A 27,450-nucleotide genomic window follows, 5' to 3' on the forward strand; every position below is an offset into this window, starting at 1 on the left:
GTAGAATAGTATAAATAATAGTAAAATACTGGAGAGAATCGATAAATTACATTTTGTCGGCATTTTGCTTACTGTTTTTGATGTCCCCGACCAATTTATGAGGAAATTTATGAGATCGACTTTCCGTTTAGAAAAATAGCGTCGCACTGCCAATTCAGGCGGTGCTTTTAAAATGTATTTAAAACCTGATCATGCATGCAACGGTCTTGTACCATAGTAATTGGCTGATAAATCAATTGACCGCCAACTATTACTTATACCGAGATATTGATTTAAAATAGGTAATTTAATTACGGAAATTATATTAAATGGTATGGTGAAAATAATTAATTTAGACGACTGATTTGCATATCAGCAAAACAGTGTTGCCAACTATGATTGGGCAAGGCCACTAAGAGGACCACTTAGAATACCACCGAATTTTTACGTGTATACTAATGAAACCACAATTGGTTTAATAGAAATACAAATAAAATTAACATTCCAAAATTATTTTAATCGAATAGTTGAGTGTTTTAACAAACAAATTTCTATCAAAATAGTTGTAATAATAATAATAATAATTTATTGTCAGACAACATAGTCCATTTTGTTTAAAACAACTTATAACATAACTTAACCTATGTTACTAATAAAAAAAATGAAAACTTAACGTCTAACCTAACTTTTTAACATCACTTTTAAAAATTGAGCGATGTTTTGTCTTAAAAATATAATAATATAATTTATAACAATTTTATATTTTTGCATATTTCACTGATAATGGAAAATGACCATTAAAAAGTCTAATAACTACCGGAAACAAATTTTGTGGCGAAGCAACTAAAGTTGGCAACACTGGTGCAAAGTATAGGTTATTAATTAATTTAGATTTCATGGGCCTACGTATTATGATAATTTGCGACATCACGCCTAATCGATTCTCGTGATTTACTGATGCGCTTATATAAATTTACACAATTTGCATAAAGAAATTGATTGAGATTAAAAAAAAAGATGTAAATTAGTAAATTTATTTCCCAATAAATGAGATTTACTTATTACTATGCGATTAAAATAATGACATATAATTCTTTAAGAAATTGCTTTACCATGATTTTTAATAATTTCAATTGATTAGTCACTGGCTTGCAAATATAGTTCGTATTTTATATCTCTTCACATAACGGAAATTGGTAAAATATATGCATTTCTAATTATATATAAGAAATACGAATTACATGTAGGTATAGTGGTACATTATCATTGTAATTTTACACTTAAACTAAAAAAAAACGAATTTGTCTAGATATTATTAGTATTGGTAGTATCTACCGGTAACAAATGAACCACCTTCATTTTACCTTTCGTTTTGAATGCGGACAAAAATAACTATAAAAGTATGTAATCATTTCTGAAAACCGAAAGCGATTGAACGAACGATGAGTTCCGTGGAATACCATGATTTATTTCCTGGAAAATAATTAAATCAGATAACAATAAGCACGTTTTAATAGGTTTTAGACCGACAATTACCCGAAATCGAGTTCACTCCTTATCTAAGAGTAATGTTGAACAAATTGTTTCACTCTTGCCGGTAGTTACAGAGGCAATTCGATTACTGGATCGCTGTTTATGGCGTGTTCCGTCACGAATGGACGCAAATTGAAAATTACTACATTTAAAAGGCTATTTTATTGCGAGCAAAATAAATGTTCAACTAAACACCCTGTCACTGTGCTAAATGTCACACGTCGGACTATAAAAATAATGAATACCTTAGAATCACACCAATTACATGGCCTTTAAGCTAGAATATCCTGTGTTAACAAAAACCAGTTCGAAACGAATCTCTAAGGAAAATCTAGATTCATTGATGTGCTTAAGTGGCTAACAATGTCTACTATAAATTTATGTCTTTGACTCAAAAATATTTTGGAAAGTGTTCTCATAGTAGAGAATGTAAATATATATTATGGTCTTTGTGATTTATTTTCACTGACTTTTTTTTGTTTATTATATTAGTACTACATAAACAACTTACATTTTACATAAGCTTTATATATGGTGCTTGCTGAATTGTATTACTTGATTCATCCTTTCACCAGTTAGAAAACATAAAAGAGATGTAGGTATATATGTACGTTATACATATATAAAAACTATACCAATAAAAAAACTGCATTTATTAAAGGAAAGTAGCAATCCATCTAAGGTTATTGGCCATTAACAACTCGCTAACCGTTTTAACTTAACTAAAAGCTGTTAAAGTGATCGTCGATAACAAGAAGTGAGCTCTGAACCTATGACCTCAGTTTGGCGCTTCTAAAACCAAACTGTCGAATCGCCTAATGATTTGGTATTGCCTATCGAAGTAAAATTACTTTAGTTTGAAAGTGATTTTTTTTATTTAATCTCTCCAGGAGGACAAAACGCTGTATAATGTATAAAAAGAACTTAAAAAAATAATACATTTAATTTCACCCTTCATTTGACTTGCCTGATACCTAATTATTTTTGTTTAAAAGATAAACATATAAAAAGACATAGTTAGGTCCGGACGTGGAATACTGTATATGAAAATATCTCTCTATATATATAGTTTAGATATACATAGTCTTCCAATAACCTTCATAACATGGTTGTTATGGAGATAATAATATTAAAAACAGATCATGTGATTAATTATATTTGCACCGCCAGCAAATATTCTCTGCACCACCTATCCTTGACTGGTAGAAAATATCTCATGGTGTTAAGTCCACCAAATATATGCCTTTTCTATTATGTGTAGAAATTAAATAAGTAAATAAAATAATAACATCAGTAAATTTCTTACAAGTTCTTCTCAACTAGCCAAATTGGACCGTAGGGATATAAATAGGAGTAAAAGTATTATATATAAAATGAATAAGCTTCTATATTTGTCCTATATGGTTAAATAATGGATATTTTGACTTTGATAATTATTTGCTAAAATCAAAATATCATCTTATATTGCTTTAATTATAGTATATAAAAACTTTATAAATTTTAAGGAAGTCACAAATCTTGTTATGTAAAGAAGTATATTATCATTAATGTGGTTTAATGTATTAATGAACATATATCAAATGACGATCAGTATTGGTTCTGTGGTGAAATATGAGTGAAATATATGCGGTGAGTTAACACGGTTGCGGCCAAGGATAGTTCAAGAGCAGGTGGTTTACGTCAGATTTTATACAACTTATACATATATATGACCTAGCATATATAGTTTATTAATATAAACAAAATCAATGAGCATATATATTTCATGAAGAATAAATAGCAAATTATTAAAAAAACCGACCCAAGGGAACATTATAAAGTCTTTCACGACTTTAATCCTGGATAATAATTCCAATCAGAGACATCGTCACCTGTTAATGACGCAGTGTCACACTTTATTTATTAATATATCAATAATTTAAAGTCATATTCATAAAATTACTAAAATATGTATGAGTGTATGTTTAAAAAATAGACAATCAAACAATATCTGTTCACTAAATACCATGTTGAGTAGGTTATATTTGGTATATTTTTTTTTTTTTTTTAAGTTGGGTATCTGCTATCAGTACTGGTACTATTAGTAGGTGAGTTGTTGGTAGTAGGCGTGGGAGGATCTCTATCCTATGATAAGGTCCCCATGTTTCTGCTAGCTAGAAATATGGCTATAATATATTTTATTTAAAATATGGTATTAGTTTTAATTTTGTGGTAGCAATGAAGTCAGTTATAATAATCATTTTAAATAAAATATAAATACCCGTTATTTCTCTCAAGGTTATTTTATTATCTATACACACGAAAGCTCATGACGAAACCCAATGTTGTTTTATACTTTTTGGGTGTTCATTTATGTTATTCGAACTAGTTTTGTTTCCCTAATGATCTAATTCATAATTTGCTCCGTCATGCAAATGGGAGTATTTATTTTGTTAATAGTTTTTGAATAAATTATGACAACTTTATAATACTAATCGAAAGGGTTTAACGCATTGTGAATGGATGTTAACGTATCCGCTTTAGATGTTTACGATATAAGATCTGCCACGACAGTATGGGACACCAAATATTTTAATTGAGCATTACGGTAAAACCATGGAAATCTCACATTTATCAATTATAATGATACCGTACTTCCGACAGGAAAGTTTTAAAGGAAGCTATGTTTTTAAATGAATTTTTATTTGTCATATCAATATTAACAGCAGAGCGTTATAATATATGGATTCTGCTAATGCTATACGACAAGATATTGCTTGATAACACATAAAATGTAGTGTACCGGCTTCCGTCCGTCCTTGTAAATAAATTACTATGTTTGGCTCGTAAATTTTATTTGTTGGAATTTGATGGGAGTTCTTAATGTTTTATAGGTTTAAGACTCATATTGTAAGGTTGTAATGATAACGTCTCGCTGTATTATAACAGTCTTATATATGTATGTTTAAATATATGTAGGTAATTTTTTTATTACTAATAGTATGCTACCTATATTTTACCTACTGCTACCTATACATCAATTAAGAAATTATTGAGTTATCTTTTTTGTTGGCATAATCGCAGAATTTTAATTTATTAAATCAGATTAGGTAATGATTCTTAGCAATGAACTATGAATACAAAATTTACAAAGTATTGTAATTTTGTATGTTCCTTATTTAATTTTCCATTAGCCATTTATGTACACAGTAAATCTCCCATTTGCGTTTCTTGCACCAAACTATTAGTGTAATAAATTATATGTGAGCATGTCGATTATCCCGTTTTGATTCACAGACTGCATCGGTTCAATAAAAAGCGACGCAAAGTTAGTTTGATTAATAAAGGTTTACACACATAGCACCGCTAGTGGCTAATGTGTTTGACCTCACATCTACGGGTGTTAGCATTTGAACTATGCTCTTAATATTCATCCACGAATCACCAACTAAAGCTTTCCCATCACCCATCAAGCGGCAGTCACGACAGACCGTATTAGCATCAACAGCTATCCATCAATTGACACCTGTGCTTTTGGATTTGCTGCCACCATTGCCGCATTTGTTGAGTCATATATCGTAAGAAACGGTTTTAAGAACGCATTAGTTAAATATTTATCAGTACAAATCGTTCTATTGATGGATTGTTGTATATAGGCGAGTGTGATGTATAGACATACGTCAACTATCAAATCGTTGTAACTATAAACACTCGTTTTACAATTAACAGACTATATTTGAATAAATTTGTGTCAATTTTCAATAGCATCACTATAAATCTATTTGTTAAATGGATTATAATGTGAATAAATATTACTTTTATATATATGACAGTGTCAATATACTGCGTTATTGCTATATGTTGATGATACATTAGAATATGAAAGTTGGTAATGTGAACATGGTTAGTATAATTACATTAAAAAATATGTATTTTGGCGCCTAACTACATATAATATATTACTGACACTGAATTTAACAGACGAAGAAATATTATCCTCTACGCTACATTAAGTATTATATTTTAAAAACTCATGGAGAATACATTATTCATTATGATGAAATCTTTTTCAAGAAACATATTAATCATAAAAACAGTTTAGGTAGAATCTTGTCTGATTAGAATCCTAATTAGCACTATTTAAAAAATACATATAATATATTTAATGATCTTTTTAACCTGTAAGTAACTTAAAAAGATTATAAAGTATATTCCTAGGCCATGGCGAACAAGCTTATGCTCTACCTGATGATAAGTTATAACCGTCGCCTATGGGGGGAAGGGGATTGTTATTAATGTGGACTAATGATCCCATTGCTAGCAATGTACCATGTCAGGTCGACCTCCACGCGGTTCCCCCTGGAAACCATCGTGTTAAATTCCTGGTGAATTTATCACAATGAGCTAACTGACCTGACCTCATGCTCATCTTATCATCCTCCACTGGTGCCCCGCCAGCGTAAACTGTTAGCGCAGGCGGGTGCACCATTCCATTATCATCCACAAAAAAAAATGTCGCCTATAGGGGGGAAAAGGGATTGTTAGTAATGTGAACTAATTACTCAATCGCTAGCAATGTACCATGTCAGGTCGACCTCCACGCAGTTCCCCCTGGAAACTATCGTGATAAATTCCTGGTGTGTTTGTCACGGTGGGCCTTCTTATCATCCTTTACTGGTGCCCCGTCAGCATAAAAATCATTCCATAATCAGCCATTAAATGAACCGTCGCCAATATAGACACCACTATGGAGTTCACGTTATTATGTGACGCCTCTGGTGCATCATGCATTACCATTCTATAGAAATAAGGCATCATGTCATCTTCGCCTAGACTTTCAACTGCCATATAAACATACAGTATCCGACCCATGATTCAGAAGTTGTCACGTAGACTTATTTGTACAAGGACAACTGATATAAATTTTCAAGTGCCATAAATAGTTAAAAAGCCATCAATAATTCTCTTAAACTATGATGTTATTATGTACTAAGTTGTCCAAAACGACGGATGTCCTGTTTTTTATACGAAAATTATCAGCATAATGGTAACGCATAATTAAATAGTCTTTTCCTATGGACATATATTGGTTTTTATATGTTCATAATGTTCCTGTGTGAATATTGGTAGTTATTAGTTTATTTAATAGTATTTAGTAAGATTATTGGAATATTTATTGTGTCGTTACTTTTACTATTAATTAAAAGTCGATGATTGAAGAACCAGTTGAATATTATTATATGATCTATAGACTTAGATTTAAGAAAATATTGAATGGTTCACTTCGATGAACGAAAATAAAGGCGAATGAAGAAAGCATTCCACACTTGAGCCTATGGAGCCATTGGCCGTCTTCAGTTGATGAGTACAACTTCAGACTAAGAGTATTGACATCGATCGATCTGACCAGTCGTGGTAATCAGAGACTTATTCCAATAACCCTAAAGACTATATATTTAATATCTAAATGTTTGAGACATAGTTGCTTATTATGATACAAATTAAGCCTTATTAATCTGTTGTAATTTCATTGCCATCACATTTATCCTTTAACCTGAAATAAAGCTTGTCTAAAATAAGATACTAAAGGCAGCAAAATTACATAAGTGAGAGATACTTTATACAATTTTGTACATTCTCGATATTTTATAAATATCGAAAATAAATAACAACTGTCATATAATAATTTTTAAACACATTATAAATTCAGTAAACATAATACAAAAGAAAAGATTCAGTAATCATAATTGATAACTAGTGCAACTGTAACAAGTACTGTAGTATTACAACTACTGTGTACTGTGGGTATTATAATTTAAAGTACAGCTATCTACATGAAATCGGATATCCTAGAGATTGTAAAGTTATACGTCACGGTCTACGCCTCATAGCTTTCCCATTCTCATGTAATACTCATGAGATATCAGTGCCTATCGTCATGCTGCCAACTATTTAGTTAAAAAAAAATGTATAAATATGTATTGTATTTTTCCTACTACAATTTAAATAAATTGTTAGTATTGTATTATTATTTAAAATTTATATAAACTTTAATTATAATTACCAATATGTAATATAATTTTGATATATGTCATGACGTCGATTCAAATATTTCTATTAATTGTTCTTATAATAAAACATTTGTACACATATTTCATTTTTGTTAAATGATATATACGTTCTTATATTACTATAGTTATTACATATTTATTGCTGTATATTATCTGCCATATTGTTTGATAACATTAATTTATTAATATATTTAATCGAATTAAATATATTAATAAATTAATTAATATAAATCCATCGAGTAGTATTAATTTATTAACTCATTCATGTAATCGCTCACTTCCATCCTGTTTATGAACACAATATGCATCTAAATTATCGATCAAAAATATTGATGGTTTTTCTAAAACGATTGCACATATAATGCAATTTGTATAGTCTTATAAAAAGAGTCTCATTTGTGAAACCCAGAATTTTAACGCATTAGCGGGACCTTTTCTTTTGGACTGTCAATTAATTCTATCATTCATTTTTTTCCCTGCAGGTATCTTGACTCTTTTTTTTTTTATTAATGATCGACTTTTTTAAATTTGCACATTCGGCGTTTATTCGGTTACCTGTGTTTCGCTAACGATGCATCGAATTGTATACTTCCGGATTATTTTTTATTTTACACCTGTCACTTGTTTCTCTGAGGCAATAAAAGGGAGTCGATAAATAAACTGCGGATCAAATTAAATTATAACAATTCATATAATTTTGTTTCTTATTCATTAGGCTGTATTGTTACATATACATTATCTATACTGATATTATATAAAGACCAGTACTATTATTACTAAACATAGAACAACCTATATAAACCTGTATACAGTCTGCTTTGTTTGGGCTAGACGGATTGTTCTTAAGTAACTACATATTTTTAAGTGCATACAGAATATACATAGAAAATACTAAGAATAACACTTAAAATCATACTCATAAATACAAATGCGTGTTTTCTGCATAGAATATAATTACCGATGCCTTTACTATAAAGACGAAATAAGTGTCCTTTTATGTTTATATTACTGATAGATAATCTCAAAAATTACTTAACTAATTTAAAAAATCTGACTTCTTCACAGAGCTAGTGTTTTATATTGAAAATAATAGACGTTTCTTAACTACTTTCTATTATAATAAATAATAAGCGCTATTTGCATTTTATGGCATAGATATTTTTTACAAAAATATCGTGAATAGTTATAATGTAGTAGACATTAAATCTTAATTAAGAACATTCAAAGTAGTGCGAAAACTTATCAACAAACTATTTAAACACCAGTTGCATTCACTAATTAATCCATTGCAACTTTATCTAATAATAATTAGTATTCATTAAACAATTATAAATTGTATTACATTGACACAAGGAGGAAATTCCAATGATCCCGTAGATTCACAATCAGCTGTTGGCTGTTATAATCTTGAGCACTACAAATCACAATTTCAATAGCGCAAACAACAAATTGGTTTCCTACAAATAATTATATTTTATTGCAACGTTTGCTGAGATAACAGAAAGAACATATTTCTCGTTCAAGCCTTAACTAACTGGTCTGACGGGGACTGTAAGTAAGAGTGTTCCTGAGATAATTTGTATTTATATATTTTATATATTTATATTGGAAACGGCTCACTGATACCTAATATAATTTATTGTAGTCTTAGTATTAAATAAGGATTTTATAGAAGTTTTGTATTTTGTACATATCTCTATTTCAATGTTTATTTTATCAATGTTAATTAGTAATGAAAAAAATTTTTTTTAAAGTGTACCTAATGATTTCCACAAATAAGAATCCAATTGCAACATATTTTTTCCTAAACATTTCGAATCTATTCATCAATATTGGTTTATAATATACGTACAATAGATATATAATAAATAAATATAAATACAAAGTATAAAATATATAAAGTCAATCACATATTCCTTTTTTTGAAATCGGTTCAAAATATAAGTGTAATCACCTATTAGAATCGAAAATCTTTACTTCCGCCCAAAATTTCAAACGAAACAAAACTACTGATTGATGACTTCTAACTGTTGAACATTATTTAAACGAGATTTAATTTACAATAGGAAGCAAAACGAAGGAGTAACGAACTGTTTAACCATAAATAAACCATAACGATTTACTGGTTAACTGCCACGGTGCATCTTTATTATATAGTATGTTTCTCAATTTCCGAATATGTGTCCGACTTGTTGGTTATTGGCTATTTGTTTCCCACGAGGTATATACTCGTATTAGTTTTTTAAAAACTAACGCTAGTTAGTTTATAAGTTTTGACATGAGTTAAATTAAAAACCTGTATATTTTCATTTAATTTAACTAAAAACTGCTTCCAAATGATATACGACTCGTAATGGAATAAGTTTTGTCGCCATTTTATCTAGTTTTTTTTTAATTGAGACCGTATTGAGTGTCACAGTTTTTCTTATTAGAGATGATATTATTAAAGATAATAGAATATTGCTCCACCCTACGCTAATGGTATACACTTGCAAAGCACCAACGAGAATGATGGAAGAAGCTTGAAGTCAGGTCAGGTATTATATTAGTAGGAATGGTACTCCTATTTCCCATTATCAGAGATATTACTAGCATAATGTTAAACTATATCTTCTTCTTCTTAGTCGGTACACTCTTGTGAGAGTGGTCGTGGTCAACATTTTGAATCACGATGAGTGAGGTTTTTGGTAATACGGCGCCATTCGTCGCGGACTGTACTTTCCGGGTACATTCGTAAACTGAGCAGTCTAAACTATATAATGCAACGTAAAGATCTTGTATGCTTACCCAGTAAATCTACTGCCTTATCTTAAGAAAACCTACCATTCAAGTAAGCTTAGCCAGTAGCATTAAATGGTGAGTGTAGAATGTCGTTTACGTAAAATATTTAAGAAATCGCAATGGGAAAATCAGTTTTAATTATCAACTTAGAAATATTTGACGCGCAAAATTCTCAGGTGATTAAAGAACGTAATCTGCTACTAAATAGTAATGTCAATAAAATTTAATTTTACAACTTCTTTATCTTCTACATTAATTTAAGAAAAATGCAAACATCTTGTATTTGATTTGTAATAAAACTATCTGGAAAGGCACATATTTTCAGTAAAATACTTATAGCAAAATATGTCATATACACAACGTATCACATGCTGAATATTGCACTGCGTTAACAAAAAACATGATTTCAGGAAATAGTCTTTAAAATTTTAAGAACACAATCGATTTAAAAAATATATATTCTATTATTTAATTACCAAAAATAGTCTAGTATTATATTACCATAAATTATAGAAACATAGTGTTACAAGTATTTTAAAATCTTCACTTTGTAAAATATGCAAACGAAAGGAATTCTATTAAATATAGCCCTTAATAGCTGCCGCTGATTATCAATATTAGTTTACTCGTAAAAAAGCAAGTAATTGATGATAGTAAAGCTTAAGACATATATTAATGGGCTTCGGAAGCAACGTAAAAGATATAATTATGTTAAGTATGTGTACAGCTATGTATGATCGAGATAAATATTTATTTCCAAATTGAAATGTCTCTATTGGCATGTTTTATGTCGGATTAAAGGCTTTAATGCTTTTTATAATTCTATATTTTTAAGATATATTTATATTTATAAGTATACGTAGAGACTTTTTAAACATTTAACTGTGTTTAGAATCTCGGCAAAATGTATATTCGTCAGACCTGACAAAAATTAGGTTATTTATACATATTTTTTTTCTGATGTATGTCATGGTATTGCATTTAAGAAATTGAGTAAATAGAAAGCTATTTTATAATTCGAGATACTATACAAAGAGTGGCGCCAAATTCGCCATATAATTTAGCCCGTATTTTGCATAGTGGTCTACAGTGAATTATTGGTTTTGAGTTAGACTTCGTGATTATTAGAATTATTTATGTAAGTGCCGGTTCTGGGGGCCTTTGTCTTTTCGAGATATAGCATTCATTAGGGATCCATCAAGTGCCTCCAGCGGCAAGTATGCCATAGTGCCCCGTCTGTATAATCGTGCGATATTCGTCTATCTACAGAGTGATTCCTGAGAATGTTCAAGTGCTTAATTCATTAATATTTTATGATAAATATCCACATAAAGTCGGGATGAGTATACTGCAAACTATATTTCATATATATCAAAGTTCATATAGTTTCAATTTATATATACAGGCATATCGATAATTTTAATTGTACCTACATTTTGTGACTTACCGAACAATAGGTGATTATATTCCTATAAAGAATGATTATTGCACCGCGGGGAGATCATTGTGTTTATGCATTCGTTCAAAACTTTATTTTATCGATGAATCGTATTGCCGAGATTTCAATTAAACATCGATTCGTTATATGAACAGCTAACAAGGGCCCATCTGTTTTCAATTAATTTAATTTCTATGAATAAAAAGTTAAAAGATCGCTCCGAGTCAACTGTTAATATGATTTGTTATATTCTTGTAATTGTAATTGAGTGTATCAACAGTTTTAGTGTTTTGATTGAATTTATGATTATTATTTTTTATTTCTTAATAGATTTTTGTTTGGTACTATTTCGTCTAGTTGTAAGTGGTGATAAGATCTAAGATGTAATAGAAGTATAATAAAAATATCTCATAACACTTCACGCAGCGCCATAGTCGCAAAATAAGCAGAATTTGTGTTATGTACTAGATAACTGTTATAAATACTTAGATACGTATTTTTTTATAAATACGTAATAGATACGTATTTTTGTAAATGCAAACATAATATACTTCGGAAAAACACTGCGTGAATCGACTAAACCACTACGGCCGTCGAACAGAAAATAATTGTTATCATAACCGAGTTACGCATCTCCTAATATATTATAGAATTTTTCAGGATTCAGTACCTAGACAAGATTTCCATTAAAAAGATAGTTAAAAAAATTAACACATTAAGATCAGACAACATAGAGTTTTTTGTTCCTAAAATAAATGTGTAACGTTTCAGATTATATCTTTTCATAAGATTTAAAAAGATAAAAAGGATACGGTCTATTAAATGAGATATAGTTAATATATATATACCTATATAATCGTTATTAGCAATGAACTGAATGTACACTGTGATATCCTTATGAGTTTATATCCCTAAGGATCATCCAACAATATAAGTGTAACAAAACTAAAACATAGAAATCTAAAAGAAATAGTATTTTCTACTTTTATAATATAGTATTAGTAAGTACAATTAGAGCTATTTTATGTGTTTATGTTACATTTATCTTTGTACTATTAAATTGATTACATAAATTATTTATTCAATACCAAATGGTATTATCATTTATCAAAAAAATATAAAATAATACTGAAATGGTGCTACCGAAAACGCAAAAACTTAACAAATTACATCTGACTATTAATAGCAAATTAAATGTATCCGTAGCAATAAATATTAGAGCTGTTTTATATTTAATTCTAGATGAAATGTCGTGATAATGACCTGGTCTTTATTAATTGATACTTATGAGCATTTTGGATATAATGGTCATGTTTATCAATCGTATTAACTTTTTGTCTACACAACCTTACTTGGTAGTGTTAATTTATAGGGTAGTACATATTCGTTGCTTTGTATGAACAAAAAAATATATGAAACTTAGATTACTAGGCAATAGGCATGCTAAATTATTAGGCCTGCATGTAATTTTATTTATTACTAGCTGTATCCGCGACTTCGTCCGCGTGGAATTTAACTTTATTTTTCTAAAATAATAGTAGCCTAAGTTACTCCTTATTACAACAGCTACCTCTCAAAAATGGTCGTGTCAAATCAGTCCAGCCATTTCTGAGATTAGCCGGAACAAACAGACAAACAGACAAAAATTTTTAAAAATGTTATTTTGGTGTGTACAGCGTATTTATATTCATAGGCATGTAGTAAAAAACGATTATTTCATAATTACAAACAGACACTCCAATTTTATTTATACATATGTATAGATTATAAATTTATATTAAAACACATAATTTATGAATTTAAATAAATAAGTAGTACTTGAAAAATATGAAAATATATATTCAAAGTAAATGTAAAAATTTTGTATATTTATTTTAATTAGTCGACTTTAAAAACTAAGGTACAAATAAACAAACCTTTGTTGTCTAATTATTGTTATATGTATTATATATTATTTTTACAGTCAATCTAAATATAGTATGAAAGTATTTTTAGAAAAGAAATAGTGATTTCAATAATTAGTTCCGGTATCACTAACATGAATGAATCATTAAACATTCGTTCATGAATATTCAAGCGCAAACATTACTAGTTCAACTGCGTAAAGTGAATTTGTGTTTGCATATAAACAAGTAAATATATTGGTTCTTAAACATGAAATGATAATGTAAGCGATCGCGTTTGCATACATTATGCAGGGTTGCCATTTTAAATAAAAATAGATATATATATATATATATATATATATATAGTGTACAACTAAGTTCCCGCTCTCACTATATATAAATTGCACATTGCAAATATTACAACTTTTAACATTGTATTTATTTTAGTGCAAACAGTTATTAGGATGCAAAGAACCATATGATATATGTATGTACTCAGTAAAACGACAAAACAAATAAACAATCTTAAATAAGAGATCCATATAAGCTAGACGTGTTAAGAATGCGCTGCCGAACCTTGTATGACATGAAGATATTGACTCACAAACAGTATCTATTAATGTAATCATAACTGGAATTCAAGAATTACTATGTTTACAGCGTACATAACCAAGATTTTCATACGTTTTAAGTAATATTAGTAATATGGTATTTCTACCTCTACCTGCATTTAATAATACAATTCCAGTAATAAAATTACTCATGAGTTAATCAGTCATAACCGTAAGAGAGCATAAATGTTATCGAAAAGTGTGAATAGGAAGTTTAAAACTAATTCTACTATTTGAATGTTTACAATTTTCTAAAAACACATCTTAACACCATCACAAATTAATTCCAATTATTATACATCAAAGTATGTTTACTACTTACTTAAATAAGTAATGAATATTTTACTTGTTAGCAAAAGGACCAGATTATGTAATAAAATGCAATGTTAAATTAATGTTATTGTAAATAGAGATTAATTGCTTTGCCTTTACCTAATTATTTGAGGTTACAGCATTATATCTTAATAATATTATGGTAGTCTTAGCCCGTCAAATCTGAGCTTACTCTCCTTTTATACGAGGCAAAATATTTAAAAATAAAGGAGAGATATACCATCTCTTTCAAAATACGTCCATCTTTTTTTGGTAGTCCACTCTCTCGTCTTTATTTTTAAATTCATAGCGCAAATAATATTCATTTGTGTTTTACTTATATTGGATTTCTGTAAATAAAATTAAAGAAATATACTCAATTTTTTAAAGGCTTATATAATACTAGTTACTCGCGTCGGCTTCTCACGGGTGTACATGTATTATACAAATAAACCTTTCTCTTGAATCACGCTATGTGCTCTATTTGATGCAGATTTATCTATTTACTGCAGACAATTTAATTATTTATATAACAATATTGGCCCATACTATACCATAAGAACTTAAATATGTGTAAAATAGTTATAATGATTAATATTATTATATCGCATAAAACCGTCCTCATGAATACTAAGGAATCGACACATGCAGCGCTTCTGAATCCTTTCCGTATATTGCTTTCCATTTTGAAAGCACTCCTCATAAAGTAAGCATGATGTGTTATTGTATTATATTAAGAATGACTTGTTTATCGTTCACGCCTTCAGCTATTTTAATACAGTCAACACGAAGTAAATATTATCTGACTAGTTTACCTATACAACAGGGTATAATTTTATTTATGTTCTGTTTCGAGACGGGACTATATTAATTGACAGAGATGCGTTATATTTTTCTTTATCGTGGAAACAACCCTGGTAAGTTTAAAACACTATAGCACTAAAGTTAATTATATACAAATAAAAAAAAGAGAGAGAGCATATTATGTTACGAGGAAATTCTGGAACCACTCCACCGATTTGAGAATTTCTTTCGGTTTAAAGGTATATTATATCAAAGAAACAAATTTTATATACGAGTGATGGTCCACTAACTAAACAAAATATTCAGATATCTCTCTACAAACTAGTCATTATTTTTCTACAGGAAATCCGTCATCATGCATCTGAAGCCACGACAAGGAACACCGAAACCCGAGACGATTCTAAAAGTTTAAGCTTCAAGAAAATTTAGAAACTGGAACCCTTCTATTAATTTGTAAATTATGGTACGGTTTGTATTATTTATTTTTGGTAACAACGAGACACATCAAGTATCAAGCCACACTTGACTGGTCATGACTTTTTATGGCTTCGCTGTTCACCGTTTTTTGCTGTTGATCACTTTGTTTTGGAGAGACGACAATTTTTTACCATTTCTTTTAATAACGATAGCGTTTTGGCTTAGCGGTATTATATTATTTGAACTTCAGGAATGAGGTTGTGGGTTTGATTTTGTTCAAATACGTACTATTTGTAACGAATCTTTTAATCAGAAGGAGGATATAGCCATTGATATTGAGAAAAAGTACAATCTCTTTTGTAAATTCTATGTACACAGATTTTTCCCATATAGTACTGTTTTAATCCTTTGGGATGTAAAGGATTTAAACACTACTACACGGTAGGTACTGTAAATAAATTTATTATTATATTTTTTTAATTCAGTATAATTATTCTTTATCATTCTTATTATTGTAATGGCTGAATCAGTCTAAATACGAGTAAAAACGTCTCTAAGATGATCATAATATAATTACTTTAACGCCTAATTATTTTAAGGAAAGAAAGTTCTTTACTAGTTTCTGCATATCTATTTATACTCCATAGATGTACAGACAAAAATTCTTCACAGCTGCTCCTGACAGCTATATATCATTCGACCACTTTAGCGATGGTCGTGTATCTTCAATTAAATTCTCCTATACCAACATAATTAGCCGTTCTCCTTACATACTGTACTGATACTTATTGGCTGTTCAAAATTACAAATTGTTAGTACACCAAAAACAAATCACCGTGCCGTGATTCATCAATTAAAAATATGTCTGTAATTACCGTAGACCGTTTATGAGTGCTTTTAATTAAAATATGAATATGAATTTCTAATGAGAACGTTGTTTGAACGATGTTTATATTAGTAATACTTTTTTAGTTTGACCCGCGTATTCACGCTTCAATGTGCAAGCAATGGTAAATTAACGAATGCTTTTAAAATTGTACGTAACCTCTTTGTTTTAAAGCCATCTCAATAATGGAAATAATAATAGAAAGCTAAGTTTTTAGCACATGTAGCTTAATGGTTTTATTCCCCGAATAATAATTTTACACTAAGATTGAACTACCTGCCGAGGTTTTCTCAAGAAACTACCTACTAACTACCTCTGGTGTTTCAGGCGTTCATAGGTAACAGTAACCATTTACCATAAGAAAGGCCGTATGCTTGTTTGCCACCATCATAGTATTAAAACAAAATCTCTAATATATAACAGTCACTAATGTATATATAAAATAATAAATTGCTACACGGATTTTCAATTTGAATTACCTAAATAACTTCTTTGCGGTCATGTATAATACAGACAATAAGGTTTAGAAACGGCGGTAGTCTTGCCACTTTTCATTCACACATGCTGATACATAAATATGTGTGCATGTCAAGTGTTACCTCCATCATGATATTGACAGTTGATGCAACGTCTCTAACTGCCTCATCATGAAAAAAAATTGTAATGGCATAAATCAAACATATGCTTCGACTGCGAGGAGGCGTTTCGAATACTTAAAGATTATTTTCGATGATTTACCAAATCTGACTAATTTTAATATGGAATATTAAATAAAAATTCACAAATATAATTAGATAAAATATAGAAAAATAACTATTCCAAAAAATAAATCGATGATTAATTTATGAAACAAGAAGATTACCTTCTACTTGTATTTAAAAAAAAAAACATTATTAATATTAATAAACAATAAATTATTATCATTTAAATGAATTAATTGTTATTTAAACGTAAGTATTCCGCAATAAGTAATTAATAAAACATTGCATATTATTTTATAACCACAAATATATAGGTTATCTACAGAGATTTGTTCATAATCAGATTTTGAAAATCCTAATCTAAGATAGAATTGAGAAACTTATTGCGTCATTAATTAAGATAATTTGATATGTTAGCAACAAGGTGAGAAATGCGAAAGCTATATTATAGTCGTAATATACATGAGTAGAACCTATTGTCGTGACAGAGATGCAATATAGTCATAATATATACGTAAAAGTTGCATAACGATTCTCATATTCGCACAAAAAGCATATCGTGGTATCAGCAAGGCCAGGAAGATAAGCTAATTGGATAAAAACAATTGCTTGGCGCCCACAGGTCCTCAGCCTGAACATAATGCCACGTAAAAACAGTATGAGTTACCACATTAGAAGAGAGTGCGCATTGTTTTCCAAGACAAAAGCGAAAGTTCATTCAATATGAGATAATTAGGTGTTTCACCCGCGACGCAATGGATTGCGTCACACAGTTTTTCTCAGTTTGGACAGTGAACTTGTATGAAGTGTATGAAAGGTACTTTTTATTGCCTGGTATTGTGATTTGTCGGAAGCGATTATATCTATTGATGCCAGTGAATGATGACGATATTATTCGTATATAGCTTGTTTGAGGTCAACCATAATCTGTTGTTTGAGTAATTTTCTTAGAAAATTGTAATTTAATAGAGAAAAGAAATTATTCAGTAATAATGTTTGTGTATTTTAGAAACCGAACATTGCTTACTGGTAATGTGTTGTATTTTTAAATTTATATAGATTTAATGAAATAATAAAACAATAATTTTGTAAACTACTGTCTCCTCTCTCCGCCTTAAGAAATACGTAGGAGTATGAATGAAAGGTAAATAACTAGATAAAAAAATGTCTATACAATATACAAAAATCATACCAGCAATATAAATGTGGAAACCTGTAGAAGAAATTATTATTGTATAAACGCATATTGAATAAAAAATTTGATTTAAATGTTATGTATACATTAATATATACCTTGAGTACCATTGATAACAATTCAAATTTAAAATATCAAATATTATAATTTTTAAATTCCGTACAATAAAAAAGTACATAAAATTTTAATTGTTTAAAACTATGTGTCACTTTCGCGTCATTTAAGAAGAAATTACAGAAACCCTTTCTTACTCAATACATTCAACATCGATACAAAGATTGTATACAATATCCCAAAGTCCTAAATAGCAGCTACTTGATAATATCAGTTACCTATTGATCACATTGAGAGAAAGATGTTCAAACAATCGTTTCAAATGCAACATAATAAATGGGAGTCTTATTAGACCCAGACTGGCGGTTCGAGAGTTTTGCGGTCCAACAGATGCGGTACAGAATAATTTTAATAAATGGCAGTTGTCAAAATATACGGAACAATCGTAATTAGCCTCTTGTGTCTAACAAAAGCGAGTGCTGTAATGAACTGTGCGCGTGCGTGGAAAGCTAAAAAAAGCTACTAGTTTGGATGGTACAAGTCAGAAGCTCTTAGCAATATATTAATTGTTTTTTCTCCGTATGTACATTATAATTAAATGTGTAAAATGATTATCTTCATCAAACACTTTCACATTTGTTAGTTAATAAATTCCGTTCTTTTATTCTTATTATTTGAAACATAAAAAGTGGTATGGAATTAATAATTTCTTGTAGTCTTTGTTTTGTTTATCAGTGTAACCTGCAGTTTTTCAAGGATAGAGAGAACATAAACATGTGTATAAAATTTAAGTGGAAATAATCCAAGACATTCGCTAACCTTTTTTCTTTTACTCCACTAGTTCGTTTAACATTATTCTTCACTATTCTTAACTGTTAAAGTGTACAATACTCTATCCACGACTTTGTTTGCAAAATCATTACTAACGTCTGCTTCTTCATAAATTTTATACTGATTGATTAAACCATGAAAGTATGGAAGTATAATAAATATGTTTGCTCATTTGTTAGATTGGTTAGGATTTTATTCCAAATTAAGACATTTAAGACATTTTTAAATTAGCAAAATTAATCTAAACATGAGTTTTAATTGTAACCTATTTGAATACATCTACACACTTAGTAAAAACAATAAGCAGCAAATGCAGTTTTAATTCAATTAAAATGAAAAATACTGCAATATAATTTAATGGAGAAATGGAAAAAAACTGTCTAAGATTATTCGCAACAAGTAATCACGATAATTAAAGTAAATTCGAACCAATATTGCTAATAAAGTGAGTCATTAAATAAATCGCTTCCTCTTCCTTTACAATCCGTTTGAATATTTCATCAGTTATCTCAATGTGCAACTAACGAAGTCAAATTAATTACAAACAATATTGTGAATGCGAATTCAAGTCTAGTTCTGTATTTTATGAAAGTGTAATAGTAAGTTAATACATACATACATTTAAATATTAGGTATATTCTTTCTCGTAATTTACTAACATTATATTTTAAATACGGAAGAGTATCTTTCTATTCATTTTGTTTCCATTTCAAGACTAAAACAAATTTGATTTATTTGTTTAAAAAAAAAAGCAACCTTGAAGGGGTGAAATAGAAAATATGGTGTTTTAATGTAAATTTTGTTTCAATATTTTTAAGACACCAGAAATTTGGCAGTGATAGGCAGCCCTAAATGGTGGCGCACGCGCAATGCTGCACCATATTTTTAAACAACATCTCGCACCCGGCTGCGCTTACCACAAACCAGTCCACTAGGCTCGGTGAAAGTTATACATTTGTGCATACTACATCTTAATTTCGGTACCTATTACATATGTACTATTGCTTCCGGTTCGAACGCCTTGGGTGTTGTTTTTGTAAATAATTACAGCAACAGTATATTTGGGATTAGCAGAACGGAAGTTTGAAAGCTATTATGTAGACGAGTCAAAAGGTATTTACGATATCTCCACCTGCCCACAACTGGCAAGCAATTACAATCAATAAAGACATATCTAAACTAATTTGAAATGTTACCGCTACTTTGTAATAGTAAATTGTTCCATTTTTTATAATAGAACTACTAACAATAAAATAATAGTAGGTTCACTACTATTGTATGTTATTGTTGTTACTTAATCTGAAAAGGAATAGTTATTTCAGATATAATTTTTCTTCCTTTTATATGTGCAATAGAGTACTACGGCGATACAAATTATAGACGTATGTACAATAGTTTTGAAAATTTGACTAATAAATATGAATATCGCGTTCACGCAAACAGAGGATCCTGTTCCTACTCAAAACACTCAGAAGTTAAACATTTATAGCAATTCTATGTATTTTTGCTATATAATTTTAGATATTGTTAAGATATTTGATATTTGATATTTGATAATATAAGTAACAATTTATATTGTACAATTTTTGCTGCTAAGAAATTCATCAACACTGTAAAATGATTGCTCATCAGAAAACAATGAATAAAAAGCTTCCAATTATGTATTTTCTTTCGATACTAATTTTTCAATATATGTTTTATAATGTTAGGGTAATCCATTCTGTATTTTCTCTTATGTCTCGATTCTCCCTGGTCTCACTACCAACAATACTTTTTACATTAACGAAATATGTATAAGCAGTCAGTCAAAATGATTGACCACTTGTGGTATACGGACAATAGTCCTAATATCTTTTTTGTGGCTTATTTATATTGTATTTATAACTATTGCCCCAGAACTTTATACTATATTAAGTTTTGATTCGCATAATAAAAGTCTTCAAATCGAAATTTAGCCACAAGAACTGACTTTTTAAGTTAAATTAGTTTTTTATCAACTCCCAAAAATCTGACCGATTGAGATCAATTCTTCTACCATTTACAACAATATCTATGTCCTTAATTTAGTACTTTTGAATAACAAATATGATAAATTATTCGCAGAAAACCAAGTATCGAAAATGGAAACTAGATTCGTCTTTATATCAAACTTTGCAGAAACGATAGCATTTGTGTCATCATTTTTATCAATCAACGATTCAATGTGAAATTCAAACGTTATTCATATATTAATTTTTATTCTTATTTTTGATATTTTCCATTCTTAATTTCTCAGGCTAAGATTTATTTTAACTCATGCTTATGCCCAAATAATTTTCTTAACAAGTATGATATCAAATAGTTAGATATAGGCCTACAACTTTTTTCTTTACATTTAATTTACTTAATATGTCGATCATTATACTAATTGCATTAGTCGTTTTATTTCTTTGGTATCCAAATTGTCTCTTATTTATAATATTGTTTTATCAAATGTTGCAATACGATAACAAAAATTTTAGATAACAATGGCAAAGAATAGGTCGGTTATCTAATTTTGAATTCTTTTTATGTACTGGTATTACTTTGGATATTTTCAACTATTCGTCTAGACACATATTAAAAAAAAAAGGCAGTGCTATTTCTTTATTATATTGAAGTATTAATGTTGGCATTTCATCATACGATTTTTTTTAACTATTTACTTTCAAAACTCATCCGGCATAATAATTTTTTACGTTATTTTCTTTTCTTCTGAAGATATTTTAATCTCGTTATCACTAATTCGTATCATTACTTTGGTCAAATTTTATTGAAAACTGTTTCACAATGTCAGTTGGATTAATTAAAATTTTATTCTGTTTAAAATTGTTACATACCTTAAATTTTTTGTTTTATTTCTCTTGTCATTTACTACTTTCCAAATGCCCTTAGTATTATTTTTAGCTTTTTTTATATCTTTCTGTATTGATGTTTTCTTGGCGTACCTTATAACCTTTCTATATAATTTCTAGTTATTACGATACAAATAACTTGTATCATTATTTGATATGTTAACGTCAATTACAATCCTGTCATCATACTAGATACTTTTATTCCCTTTGTGATCCATTTAGATGCTGTGTCATTTTGTTCTTATATGATTTTTTTTAAAACAATTTTTAAATATATCTACAAATTTAGCTATAAAATTATTTATTCCCATTTCTAACCAATTTATCTCATTAACGTTTCAGTAAATTTTTGTTTATTTTTTTTTTGAAAAATTACTGTCTTATATTCTATTTTTACTGTCTGTTTTTTCTAGTTGGTTTAGAATAAACCATGTCCATCAGAAAGGCCGTTATGATCTACATCGGTTTTTTTAATCATATTTTCATTTACATTTGTCAATATGTTATCAATACAGGAATGTGAATCACTACGTATGAAAACAAACATTGGATATTATGATTATTTATATGTAACCATAACAGTGTAGCAAATTTATAAAATAATACGATTGAAATCGCCACACAGAACACAGTTTTTATTAAAAAAATATTCTAATGACTTTTCCAATTTTTCTGTCTAAGGCATAAAATACACAAGTTTGTCTATATCTCTTACACCACAAACTTCAAAATATTCCTCCTTGTAGAAGTCTTACAAACAAGATAATAATAGGATCACCTCTTTTTTTTTTATTATAGAAGATGCTGTTTTATATTTGATTACGAATAAGAAAATTTATGATACACAAATGAATACCTATTACTCTAGATTATAAATGTATTTTAATATTAAATTTTGATGAAATACATTTAATTCATTTCTATCGTATTTGAATAAACATTTTTGTTTTACATATAACATAATATGTCACTTGTCTATTGTCAATATGAACGTTAAGTGTCATTGTCCCAATTTTATTTTTTTCAATATATGTTTAGTATAAAAACATTATCGAAATTTATTCTTCATAAGATTGAAACATAACTTTTGTGAAAATTAATTAAAATCATATGGATCGTATGACTGTTTACCACTATTGTGGTATAAAAAAATCTTAGAATCAACAAATACTTTTAACTATTTATTACTTTATTTTTTACTATGATTTTCTTCTAGGAGTGAATCTGCAATTCGTATCCGGGCCTAAGGCAGCTTGGTAATAAAATTCGCCTCTGATTGTACACCCAATATGTACTCAGTAATTTCTCCACGAGCTCGCCAATATAATTTCTAGTGATACAGGCACGGAAGGCACACAATCCTGTGGTTAAATTATGATACAGTTTTTGTTCGATTGTTTGTAAAAACCCTCATCTCGTAACCGACTCGGTACGTGATAGTTATTTGATATTTACTTTCTTATTTGTAATTGATATAACAAACAACTTGGATATTATGATTATTTACTGACGCATATATACATAATATAGCACTGTCTAGGCAGTTGTCAACTTATCAAGAGACACAGAACAAGTGTAGGTATCTTTTATTATAGTTTATTTGATTACGAATAAGTTTATGGCAAACATTACCTACTGATTATATGTATAATATTAAATTATGTTATATAGTAGATTTTACTACATTAATAAACCATTTTGATTTGTCATCTTGCTCAGCTGCATATGAACGTTAAGTGTTTGTAATTTTTTTTTCTCTACCTGTAAGTATAAAAACCTTATTCTTCCTATTGAAACATAATGTGAAAATTAATTCTATGGTATATGAGAGAATTTTATTGCGCCAATCAACTTGCTTTTTAATAGGTATTTGTAAATAGATGTTTTGTACGGGATTGGATAATTAGACCTCCATAATTGATACTGCATATATTTATGTATATTGGCAAGGGTTGTTGCAATATAATATATATATAATATATAATTTTAATGTATGAAGTTGCAAAGCAAGAAAATGTTCTTGCTTTACCATTCATGTTTCTTATTCTGTAATTTAAAATATTTTGCAATATTTTGATATTACTGCTTTCTATCAGATGGGCCTTCCTGCGAGATGTTGTTTAAATTTATATGAGCAGAGTTTAATGATACGAGTATATTATAATTCAAAAGGATACATTTAACGTAATATTTGTTTAATAATATTTGTAATTTTTCAAATTTGAGTATCTGACGGAGCAGATCCAGTAAGATAGGTAATTTAATTACATAGCCGTACATTCGTAAATTCAAACTACGTCATTCTGTGGTCAAAGTCTTCAGCAATTAAAATCAGGTATTTATCAAAACAATTGGCAACGTCATTATCCTGACCTTTGTTTTTTTATATCACTTAATTTTATCGGGTCTTTGTTGATTAAATTAAAAATGCGTTTTAGTAATAATCGTCATATACATTATTACGAAAAAACCCTTTTAATGAACACCTACATAATAAAAAGGAAGAATTTAAGATAGTTTATTACGTTAATATTTTTTTTTACATAAACTATAGTTGCTAAAATTGATAACCGCATACATATACCGAGTGTAAAGAACATATATTTTTTTGGACATTATTATTGATAGAATATTAAACTTTATTGAAAACTACGTAATTTGGCAAACACCAACATATAAAAATATATAATTTTGTTTAATTTCTTATTGACAGCTTTATACACCACAGATACAATACAAATATAAAGCAAGTCGCAGATTTATGTAAATCCACTTATTTCTTTTAAACCACTCAAAGAATTTTAATATGGATTTCAGTATTTTAACATTTTCTTTAGAAAATGTTGCTACTAAAAACTATATGCATGTATAACTCTAAATTCTAGCCGAGTTGGCTAGTATACTGGGAAATACAAAATGATAATATGAATAAGAGGTTATCTCTATTAATTAAATCTACATAACAAATCTACAAAATCACATTATATCTTCTTTACTGGATGTAAAAAAATCACTTTTAAATGTCATATATTTTTATGTCTGTATTAATTGACTGTTTCTATTAATTTACATAATAAACATATTAACAGGCATCAATAAATATATTTTTGATGCCTTTTGAAGTAAATTTACGTAGTAGCAGTATTATTTTTCTCACATATATAACATAATATTACCTACAGATCTTACTAGGTTTCTGTAATAAATTAATTAGTATTAATAAAAAATTCAAATGTCAAACCATATTACGCGGGTGTTTATTTTTTAACAGGAAATTATAAACAGTCTCGGCATTGTCAGGTAATTTATGTGTATATAGCATTTAGGTATAAAAAAATCCTCGTCAAATAGTTAATTAGTCTCGCTATGTGGATCCTAGTGACAATAAAAATAATAATTTTAATTGAATAATTTAGTAAATTGCATTACATATTAGCGACGGCCTCGATGATTTAGCACACCGTAGCGGGTTCGACAAACATTGATATTCATGAGTATGATTATTTGTATTGGTCAGACTGATTCTTAGGTATGTTAATAAAAAAAAAGTATTTTGGCGGTGTGTGATTTGTGGTGGGTTTATTATTATTGTATTTAGTATTAGCGATAACGTACAATATCTCACATCACCCAATCATCATTAATATATCACAGTACATGGTGCAAGAGGACCAAATCGAAAATTTATCTGTTTGTCCTTCTTGCAAGCTAACAGCTCTAATCAGCAAACCTTCATCCGTAATATCCATATCCATCCTATGGAAAATTCACATGCCACTTTTGATGTACTATAATTTGAAAAAACAATTAGGTAAACTACGAAACAAACTATTTTATTAAATTATTTAATACAAATAAATAAGTATTTATACAATTTTATAAGATAATAAATGTGTTGAAGTATATGTTGGAGACATCTACTGGAAGATTCAAAGTTTTAAAGTTCACCTACATGCTAATTTGAGTAAACAATAATAAACGCACGTGTTTTAAAATTTATTGGATATATTTATACATATGAATTATTTGCTATTAGTAAGATGGATTGTCATACTTACGTCGTGATCTGGCACGTAGGAGTAAACATGGAGCTTATCAATCCTGATAGTGCCTTGGAAGGGGTACAACAGAGACCCTCTCTGTAACTCTGATGAGGACCATACGCTGACAGATGCCTCTCTACCCCTAGCACCACCAGGCCTTAATGCCAGACTCAGTTCTTGCGGTATCAATACCAACGTCTCCATTTTCAAATCACTGACACAGTAGAAAGTTAATCTGATCTTTAAAATGTAATAATTAGTTCATACACCCACCCACAGTCTTCAACATGTCATAAACGAGTAATCATTGGGAATGTGACCCGTCTCGTCCATCACGGTTAATGAGGATCAATATGTTATAAAAAAAATCGGGACGTCGTATCGATTATCGAAGCGATGTCGCCAATGAATATCGGTTGACGTGATCGATAGTCCGGTAAGACGTCGGAGCCGATTATTAACTTAGTTTGAGTTTTGTACCTTATCTCAAAACGATTCACTGGTTTAGAAGATTTGTTCTAGTGAGTTATCACTTTTTTTTTGTAAGTTCGTTAACCCGTTCGTGTACTGTATTAGAACATTACGCTTTGGGCGGATACTGCACGGACGCAGGATGCGCGCGCGCTTCTCTCTCAACGTGCACTGAAGGAAGCGCTAACATTGACCTTAGCCACGGCCGTGATCGCGTTTACAGTTCATTTTTTGTTCGATAAAAAGGAGAGGAGTAAAGCCCTACAACCTGTTACATTCATCTCCCGTTGTAATATGCACCTTATTGCTATGGTGTTAAGGAATGGATGGTTGTAAGATGAAGTTTGTAAGGTGTAGAGTAAGGTGCTCCCCTCCAGAGGCGGCACCTGCTTACTTCTGCGCCGCCCGTCAGAGCGGCTACGAACGTCGGCCTGCTCGCGCGCACCTGACATTCAAATATTTTTTTATGTTTGGATTAACGTATGTTTTTCAAATGCCAAACGGAGCAGGTGACAGTGTATGTTTTTTATTTTGACTATTTGGCTCGCGACGTTTTTTGAGATATGTGTTTGAGTCCAATATTTT

At 29.4% G+C, this 27,450-nt stretch overlaps 1 protein-coding gene across 1 annotated transcript in view; it reads right to left on the reverse strand.

Moving 5' to 3' along the window:
* Positions 1-27,022, reverse strand: part of LOC131849424 (zinc finger protein 235-like) — a 72,621-nt gene extending 45,599 nt beyond the window's left edge. The window contains exon 1 of the mRNA XM_059199501.1: positions 26,410-27,022. Coding sequence (XP_059055484.1) covers positions 26,410-26,598 — 189 coding nt within the window. The 5' untranslated portion in view covers positions 26,599-27,022. The remainder of the gene's footprint in view (positions 1-26,409) is intronic.
* Positions 27,023-27,450: the final 428 nt, after the last annotated feature.

Source organism: Achroia grisella, unplaced genomic scaffold (genome assembly GCF_030625045.1).
Source record: "Achroia grisella isolate CSIRO2021 unplaced genomic scaffold, CSIRO_AGI_Agris_v1 utg642, whole genome shotgun sequence".
NCBI lineage: Eukaryota > Metazoa > Arthropoda > Insecta > Lepidoptera > Pyralidae > Achroia > Achroia grisella.